At 41.6% G+C, this 9960-nt stretch overlaps 1 protein-coding gene across 1 annotated transcript in view; it reads left to right on the top strand.

Annotated features, from left to right (window-relative positions):
- antxr1c (ANTXR cell adhesion molecule 1c) overlaps positions 1–9344 on the top strand; it is a 37743-nt gene extending 28399 nt beyond the window's left edge. The window contains exons 17-18 of the mRNA XM_034859752.1: positions 1615–1695; positions 8365–9344. Of these exons, the coding sequence (XP_034715643.1) occupies positions 1615–1695; positions 8365–8628 (345 nt within the window). The 3' untranslated portion in view covers positions 8629–9344. The remainder of the gene's footprint in view (positions 1–1614; positions 1696–8364) is intronic.
- The last annotated feature ends 616 nt before the right edge of the window (positions 9345–9960 follow it).

Below are 9960 nucleotides of genomic sequence, written 5' to 3'. Positions count from 1 at the left end.
CATGTGAATGGCTGCTTAGAAATTAAGTGTTAACGAGCAGTTGGACAGGTGTACCTAATAAAGTGGCCGGTGAGTGTAGCCTTTTTTCAGGGATCACCCCGCTTCTCATCATTGCACGCTAGTGGGATCTCAATTAGCAGTTACCTGTTTCTTTTAACTTTGACAACTCACAAGTAAAGAAAACTACAGGCTCAGCAAAACAATCTCTTGTTTTATGAAAATGGTTCACCAAAAAGTGTTTCTAAAAACATTTTAAGCGAGAAATAAGCTATGCAGTTGCTGAATCTGTATTTGTTGCTGATCGATAACGGTCAGTTTAAAAGATATTTGTGAGTTTTTGAGGGGCTGCTGCACCACCAAAGCATCAGCTTATGACTGCTTGATAATCAGTCTGGGGGCTTGTCGGTGTCATACTTGCAGTGTTGCCACTCTCCTGTCCAAGACACAGCAAGACTTTTTTTATGTCTCTCTTGTCTGACATAGTGACTGTCATGAAAGACAAAAACAATCGTGCAGTCTGATCCTGGCATAACAAAATGTCAACTTTTCAGGAACTCAGAAATCCACCTTGTTTACAGTTTAACCGTTTTTGAGCTCTTGCTCAGCGACTGAAATAACTGCAGGGGGGCAGACTATTCTTAATCCACAGTAAAAGAAAGTGAACTCCTCCAACTGAAGTTAAAACATGAACAAGCACCACAAGTAGAGCTCCAAAGTTTCTACAAGACAGGCAGGGAAGAATAAAGCCTTTTCTGGACATATTTATGTAGAATTAGTTGCATAAGCACATATTTGTCCAACCATCATGGGCACACATGGCCAATGTCATTTTATGGTAATCTGCAGACAGAGAGACATTATTAGACTTGGCGTCACTGCAGTTTGTGCTATAATCACACACTACAATAACGTTCTGTGTAGTAACACTGGCTTTTCATGCAGTAGCAGCACTCACTTGTCTGTACACACTGCTACCTTACAGCTGTATTTTTAACATGACACAGGTGACTTTATTCTCTGACTAGTGACTGTGTGTTGGTTGGCACCTGAAGATCCTTTATTAGTCATGGTTCTCTAAAGATAATGACTTCCTTCCTCTTAAGTACGTGCCAGTGAAGCTCAGGAGCCTGCACTTTTTAGTCAAATCCAATGACAGCAGCATCTTACACCTCCTTTAAGGAAGTACAGTCTATTTATCTCTGTGGCTGAACTGTTTTTTAACCTTTGTTTTTCCTCCGGCAGATTGTTGTATTTGTGAAAATGAAGTTTTAACAGTTTACTGCTCTATTTGTGGCAGTAGAGGAACTGATTCACAGAGATTTAACAAATCTTCATTTAAGCAGACAAGAACCAAAATATGGCCAAGTCAGTCAATCAGCACAGCGTCAACTAGAAAGGAAGGAACTAATCAGTAGAATCAGCAGCTGGAGTGTTTGTTAAAACCTGCTTGGCTCTGAAGGAACCCAGCAGACGGCCGCAGACCAAATGGACGCTGATAAAGTAGAAACAGTATTAATAGGATTTGATTAAGTTATGGATGATTGTGGGAGAGTTTGGTGCCCAGATGTGTCCAGCTGTTGACAGCCCCTCCCCCCCACCCTATGTCCTTAACAGGGTAAACTGGATGCTATCTTGGCTCTGTTTCGCCGCGGGTACGACCAGGTCTCCCTGATGAGACCCCAGCCTGGGGATCATGTAAGTACTTCAGCGCTATTTCATATTATCAAATGGTTTTAACCACACCTCACCTTCACTTCCCCTGTTCCACATGTTTTGCTTCAAGTTTTTCCCTCCTGCTTTTTTTAAGACCTGTGATGACCTACAGTTGCATTGCCCTCATTTTCCTTTCTTCCCCTTTCCTTTCTATCTTCATTCATCCGTCATGTTTTATTTTATTATTTTACAATACATAATTATTTTATGTATTTTTAGATACGTTGTTAAACTAGGCAGCTTGGTTGAAAACTTAGACAAATTTTCAAATCTCCAGTTTGCTTTTTGCTGACTCAATGTAGAGAAGATGGGAAAGTTCTCAATGGATACAAAGGTTTGAAGGAGTGCTATGAGTTCATTTTCATTTCATTTTTGAAAAATGAAATGGCCTAAAATCGTAGGCATCTCTCCTTGATCGGCTAGCTGCCTTCCCCCTGAATACACTGTGAAAAAGCCCGGTCTCGGGAGACAACACAGGGGTCGTAAACATCAAACAAACACTGGGAGCACAGGCTGTGTTGGAGGGGGTGGGGGTTAGTGACAGTCAGTTAGTCGTGACAGTTACGGAAACATGGGGGGAGCATGCCGGAACTCATAGTGCACTTTTATAGCTTGTGTTGTTGCTGTCACTGCCGATGTAAGTCGAGTGCAGATTTGAGTTGCACATGCTCAAATTTAAACGGTTTACGACATTACTGAAATTTGTGAAATCCATGAAATAACAAACTTTTCTTATTGCAATAAATAATCCAATTACAATAACAGAAGATGAAAATATTTTCAAAAACGTTTTAGGTATCTATGATTGTTTGATCGCTAGCTCAAAATGCCATTCCAGTGACAGCCTTTGTTGTGTTTCCTTGCTAAGTTGTAGCCAGCAGTGAAAAAACTTGGTAATGTAGGTCAATTTTTACTGAGTTGACATTACAGATTTCTCTCGTTAGCATCTTGTAGGCTACTTGTCTCAAAGTGACTCATGCGCGACTCACATCTGCACTCGACTCAAATCGGGCAGTGACAGTTGCTGTTTGTTTTTGGCGCTTTTGCTTCCAGTTGCTCTCTTCCAAATGCTTCTATTTCCAGGTCAATAACCAGTGCAGGGGAGTGGGGAGGGGTAGTTATAACCTACGGAGCATGTGCAAACGCGTAGCCCGAGCTTAAGGTGTATACATGCACCTGTACCCTGGTTACTAAAGGAGTTATCTATGAGAACACAGTTTGTAGCTAGGGTAAGGGTTAGAGAGACCGGGGTATTGCCTTAATCCAAATATGATCCGTTTTTTAAACTGCATGTAATTGTGGTTGTGGTGGTCTGCGTCACTGCGACGTAAAGTTACATTTCTGGGGAGTTGCATGTCAGGCTACAGTGTAGGGTACAGTGTAGGGTGCGTATTTAGGCACACCCACAGCTTAGATTCAACGCAGGACAATAAATTAGGCTTAACTCCAAAAAATTATGTGGTGTGAAATGCTCCTTGGCCTTGAAAGTAGTGGTGGGTTAGGTCACTACTGTAAATCCTCCTTGGGGGATAGTATTTCTCTCAAAAGGGACAATAAAGCCTGAGAAACCAAACATTACGTTCAGACGTTGGCTCAGTTTTTAAAAGTCTTCTAGTATAATAAATTGAATAGTATGTCTACAGTCTGAAAATACTTCAGTCATCTGAAGCCATTAGTCATCCCATCCTCCATCTGTGTCTCCCTCTCATTGACTCCTGGTGTTCCTGGACTGGCTAACACCTCCGCTGGCCCGTATCCTTCCCGTTGAGCCAGCTCACACCTGCTTCACATTAGACGCCTCAAATCGCATAGAAAGCAAAACCGCAGCTCGCACCCAGACACATCCTTGTAGCTCGATAGGATTGTTTTTTCTGATGGGTTCGTGTGTGTGAGCTTGTAAAATCTTCTCTCTTTGTTTCATCAGCCACATGGTTTAGTTTTACTTCCTGGAGCCTTTGTTTTAAAAAATTCCAAGATAACAGTTTGGTATGAATGTGGAGGTCACTAAGTACGTAAAGCTCTCTTGGGATGTTTTAAATCCCTCTCACACATTCAGAAAAGTCAGTTTTAATGTATCAAGGTGATTTGTTATCATTTCCACCTTTACCATTCTTGATGGACACTTTGTAATTTTGGCATTAGCATAAACACACTTAAATAAGATGGTGAACATGGTAAACATTATACCTGCTAAACATCAGCATGTTAACCTTGTCATTGTGAGCATATTAGCACGTTCAAAAGCAGGGTATAGGCTAGCTCGTGTCCAAAGAAGTTTAAAATCGAGAGCAACTGGACTTGGTTAAAGGTGCTTGAAGTCTTCAGTTCTTACTGAACGGTAGGGAAACCCAGCTGTTCAACCTCTGTGGGTTTGTTGTCAAGATCGATAGCGCTTCGTTGGTTAGTACTGTGCAAGTACCAACCATAACGGCTGTCATTACAACAGACAGCAACGGCTGTTGTAATGACAGCCGTTATGGTTGGTACTTGCACAGTATTCCAACTGACCTATAGGTAAGATATCCACTAATTTAGCCATCCACAGATAGTTAATCCTTACGTTGTCTTCCCGTCCACCATACATTTGTCTTTCCAGGTCAAAATTGCAAATGATTTTCTTTTGGTGCTGTTCCCGTCCTTTTTGTTGGGGTTTTTTGACGCTGTTGAAAGTTCTTTAAAACATTTTAACAGTTTTTTTTTTAAATTCATGGTTATTAAACATAACTTACATGACATTATACCTATAGATTTCTTTTTTGTTTTTAAGCAGAAATTATTACTAATTCTGAATAATAGTTAAGATCAGAGGATGTTGAGTGGATCACAGACTGGTGTATGTCAAAATTCAATGAAAGTAACCGTTAATATTACCTGCTAAGACATCCATGTAGCTATGTTATTTTTGGGCAATTTGGTTGAAAGAAAAAAGAAAACTTTGAAAATAGGTAAAATTTGACCCCAGGATAACGCAAGGGTTAATGCTAAGCATTTACTGTGCCACATGTAAAACACGATTTACAAAACAATGCCAACATGAATTTTAATAGCTTAGTATTCTATGCACAAAAAAGGTATGTATAAAGGCTTTAGACTGCCCTGCATGTTATTGTTTGCTAGTTTAATGTGCAACTTAATTTTATTCAATTTGAACTGGGGGTCCCTGATCCGTCTCACTTTCAGTTAAGTGGTCCTTTCTTAAAAAACGTTGAAGACCCCTGGTCTACAATAGGATTTTTGACTTCTTCATATACTCTGCTTCTCTTTCCCCCTTTGTACTTTTCCATGCCCTCCCTCAATCTTTTCTCCACCTTTTCTATCCCTACTCTCCACAGCCGACTCCCCTGCTGATCAGGCCCCCTCCCAAACGCTTATTAAAAGTGCCTCGTTAGCAGAAGATTCCAATGATCCTTTTTAATGGGAATTCCACATTTAAGACTGTTTACTTCGGTCACCATGAGCTTACAATTATATCTGTGCCAAAGCAAACTGGCAGCCAGATAAAAAAAGATTTGGGATATGATTTCCTTAGTCAACCAATTTCTTGCATTTAGCTGCATGCGTAAGCGCTGCATGACGCAATCTTTATTTTCTAGAAGAAATCAATCCTCTCTTTCCACTGAATGATCTCGCCTCCTCAAGTCATAAGCGGTTTGTAACAAGCGGCCGAAACCTCTCCCAGGCCAGCAGGCCGGCTCATTTCCAGATAGTGTAATGCTGTATTTCAAAGAGAAAAGAGTGGAAACAAACGCGGGACCTCTTCCGTTGCGGTGGTACCTGAAAAGCTGTTTAGTGTTAATTACTAACAGTAGTAACAGTGTTAGTAACAGACGTTTGAGAGTAAATACTCACATTCTAAAGCTGGCCGACTTTCAAATTAAAAGAAACACTCACTCTTTACTTGAGGCAGAGTTGGCTGAGTTCAGTCTGGATTCTTCATTGGTCATTTGTTGCCATTGCACGTTTTTCATAGCCAATGCTAATTGCCACAGCTGAATGTCAGCCTTGAGACTGGCCTGGCTACAGTACTGTACAGTGGGTGATGAGTCTGATGTAGTTAGTTCTCCTGTAGTGTTCATATCCTGGACTGACTACATACACACACACACACACACACACACACACACACACACACACACACAGGTTCTTCCAGTAACAAACTCAACAACCCTTCCTCTTATTTGCTCAGTACAGTACGATTTAGACCGGAGTGGGTTTGTGTGTGCGTGAGTCTTTGAGAGTATCATTATAAAGCTCAGTCTCATGGTTTGGCTCACATAGAAACTCAGAACTGTGTGTGTTTTTAATGCCCTTGTGCATTTACTGTGTGTGTGTCTTTGTGTGTGTGTGTGTGTGTGTGTGTGTGTGTGCAAGCGTGCGTGCGTGCGTGTGCGTGCGTGCGTGCACTCGCATGCGCATATGCCGCATTTACGTTCATAACCACATAATTTAACCAGTGATAGACCAGAGTTAAGATCACAAGGATGAAGTTATCTACAGAAGTTTGCCATTATGTGTGTGTGTGTGTGTGTGTGTGTGTGTGTGTGTGTGTGTCACCATCCACTTCCTCTACACTGACGTCAGGGAGTACAGTATGAGGTAGAGCTCCCTCTCTCTCTCTCTCTCTCTCTCTCTCTCTCTCTCTCTCTCTCTCTCGTGCACATAAACACAAGCCTCCCCAGGGAAGCATTTAGCTGCCTAAAGGATATGAGGTAATACCTTAGGCAGACAACTGCCAGAACTGTCTCCACCAACCAACCATGTCTCTAACACACACACACACATACACACACACACACACATACACATATGTTTTGGCCAGGCCTAGACCATTTTATGGCCTTGGTGAGACTGTAGACAGTGGAGGAGGTCAATGAGAAAGAACGAGCAAGTTTGGCTTTCTTTAATCCAGGAAAATGTTGCTAACAGACGATATACATTAAGCAAAGCTTCTTTTTTTACTTGCCCTCCTCATGCAATTGAACATTGTCAACTTAAATGTCATTTTTCTCGTACACATTCCACTGTCTTATCTGTACGCACTAAATATGTAGCCACCACCAGCAGGCGCTGGCGTAGCTTAGCTTAGCACTAGTCACCCAGACCTACTGAAAAAGGAAGAAAAAAACATTATTTTCAATAAATCCTGCAGCACTAGATTAGAGAGGTTGTACATCTCCTCTCCGCATGTATTTTCAGTGAGGCCAAGATTTTGAGAAGATCCTCATCCAGGCTTTTTCATATTAATGTCTAGGAATGCCAGACTGGTAAGTGGCGACAGACCAGAAACTGGTGGTTGCTGCTTGATTCTTGTCCTTTTCTGCTCTGTTTATTCAACTTTTATTTTGCCAGGGATGAATGGAATGTTTTTTGTGACTGTTTAAAAAATGCTATTACTGTGCATAAGAAAAGCCAAGAAAAGATAGAAAAATCTCCAAAAGGCATTGAATGACAGATTAGACATTCGTATTATATGTCACAAAAAGTTAGATTTTATTTACATAATTTACACAGTCAAAATAACTGAAAACTAAAAAAATGGTGTCTGCAAAAGTTTGGGCACCCTGTAGAGTTAATACCTTGTACTGCCCCCTTTGGCAAGTATCACAGCTTGGAAATGCTTCTTGTAGCCAGCCAAGAGTCTTTTAATTCTTGTTTGAGGTATCTTCGCCCATTCTTCCTTCCAAAAGGCTTCCAGTTCTTTGAGATTTCTGGGCTGGCTGTCACGCACTGCTCTTTTAAGGTCTATTCATAGATTTTTAATTATGTCGAGGTCAGGAGATTGTGAAGGCCATGGCAAAACCTTCAGTTTACGCCTCTTGATGTAATCCACTGTGAATTTTGAGGTGTGTTTAGGATCATTATCCACTTGTAGAAGCCATCCTCACTTAAACTTCTGCTTTTTCACAGATGGAATCAAGTTAGCATCCAAAATTTGATTGAATCCATTTTTCCTTCTACTCGTGAAATGTTCCCTGCTGCAATATAACCCCAAAGTATTACATTCCAAACAGAGGACATTGGCATCTGAAAACGCATTGCTATCTTCTTATAGCCTTCTTCTGCTTTGTGAGCGTCAACTATTTTCAGTTTCAGTTTTCTAGACAACTGCTTAGAAGAAGCCATGATGCTGATTGTTGGGGCATGGTCAGATTACAGTTATTTTGTTCAATATTGAATTCACGATTATTCAGCACGATTACTGATTGACTTTTGGAAAGATGTTGCATGTATTCATCTTGATTTTAAAGTAAGCGTTTTTTGCACACTTTTTTGGGGGGGCAAGGTACGTCGGAAAAGGTAAAGGTTACCAGTCACACTTGTTCACTTGCTGTCCATTACACATGCAAATACTGTACTTTAGTTTTGGTCCCACAGACCTTTCCTCGGGTGAATTGAGGAAGGTCTGTGTGACTGAAACACAACAGGGAAAACCCCTTGCACTGTGAAATTTCCCTATATACTCTTCCCGTGTAAACTTTTGTTTTTCAATCAGAACACAAGACAAAATAAAAGCTTCACTTGCAAAATGTAATAGCTGTTGACATATAGAAAAGGATAGATTCATCACTGGAGCCACTTTAAACTAAATCAAATCAATTTGCGGTTTACTCAAACTTCTTTTTTTTATCTTGCATGTGTCTTTTCCTTCAGGGTCGATGCATCAACTTCACAAGAGTGAAAGAAGAGTCAGCGGCGGCCAAGGCCCCACCTCGCAACCCGATCCACACCCCCTCACCCATGCCCCCGCCCCCAGACTACCAGCCGGACACCCCCTCCCCGTCTCCCACCGCCGCCAGCCCTCCCGCCAGATCCCCCCCGCCAGGCCAGGTCCTGCCAGGACCACCACCAACCCGCATCCCACCGGGGCTTCCCTGTGCACCGCCATCGCGCCCTCCGCCCAGCCTCCGAGCCTGAATCACACAGACAAACCACTCCCACCCACCCCCCCCCCAACGCACCCGCTTTGATATCACAGACTGACCACTCTGTTGAAGGCTGTGGTCCTTGCTACGCCAAAGATACTCCCGCTAAAGGCCAAAGATCAGTGTTTTCAATCCCAGTCTTCTGTCTTCCTCTTCTTGTATGGGCTAGAGTGTCAAGTCAAACTGTAAGTTGGCAGTTTAAGTCATTTCAAACATGCTGCCACCAGGCATGATAAACTCTAAGGGGGGGGAGTGGACCCATGCCAAAAAAAAAAGCAGTGTGACTTGGCATTGTGTCGCACAAAGAGGGTGAACAGGGCTATTCGGGAAAATATTTTAGTCAGTGTTGGCATTTGTGAGATCAGGGGGATTGTTGCTGGACAGCAAAGCATGTAGGGACAGGAAGTCCAAAGGAGAATACTGCAGTGGATGAAAATTCTTTGTTATCTTTAGCAACTACTGAGTTAGCTAATTCTCAAGAGTTAAGATGAAATGTAGGTTGTTCGTGAAAGTCTGAGTAACCATGGTAAAATACAGAATGGATTGGCTTAATTCTCCATCGCTGTGGTGGTGAATAAGAGGTTTTCAAAGGAATGTTTGTGTTGAGTAACTAAGTGAAATGTTGGACATTGTAAATTGTTCTCAGTGCCAAAGGGATTCTTTTCTTCACCTTTTTGGGTTGTTTTTTCTTATCCACCGCCATGCGGGAAAAAAAAGCTCTGCCCTTTAAAACAGAAACGATAGTTACATGATTCTGTGGTCCAGTTTTTGCACCATTCAGTGACAGGGAAGTGTACAGATGTTATATGGAAGGTATGTTTTTACAAAATATGTTTTTGAATCTTACGTTGGTTGATATCTTTGAGGCTTTGGATTTTGCCCTTAACCACCTTTTCATGTTTTCATAGAATTTAGATTACAGCTCTATATATATATATATATAGTGTAACTGTGCACATACACTGCTGGACAACTACAGTATGTATTCCTTTCTGTTAGCATTTGGACATTGAAATTGATGCTGTACTTTGATACCAATATGTGTGTGTTTTTATGTCTTCAGTTTTATCATCACCGGTCACATTGCAACTGCAGGGCAGTTCAAAGAGCATCTAATTTATTTTACTCCCCGAGAGAAACAGGAGAGTACTTTATTATTGACAAGGTGTCCAACCACCAAGACGGACACTGTGCGCAGAATTTAGAAACAACAGCTAGCCAGTTAAAAGTCATACTGTATAAGGCTTACCAGCATTTCCCAACCTTTAGGCTACACTGAAAAACATTTTGAATGTGATCCCGTCCCTGTTAAAGTTTAAAAAGC

This window comes from Etheostoma cragini, chromosome 21 (assembly GCF_013103735.1).
Source record: "Etheostoma cragini isolate CJK2018 chromosome 21, CSU_Ecrag_1.0, whole genome shotgun sequence".
In the NCBI taxonomy this organism is placed as follows: Eukaryota; Metazoa; Chordata; class Actinopteri; order Perciformes; family Percidae; genus Etheostoma; species Etheostoma cragini.
Note: the sequence above shows the minus strand (reverse complement) of the source record. Positions and strands in the feature narration are given on the sequence as shown.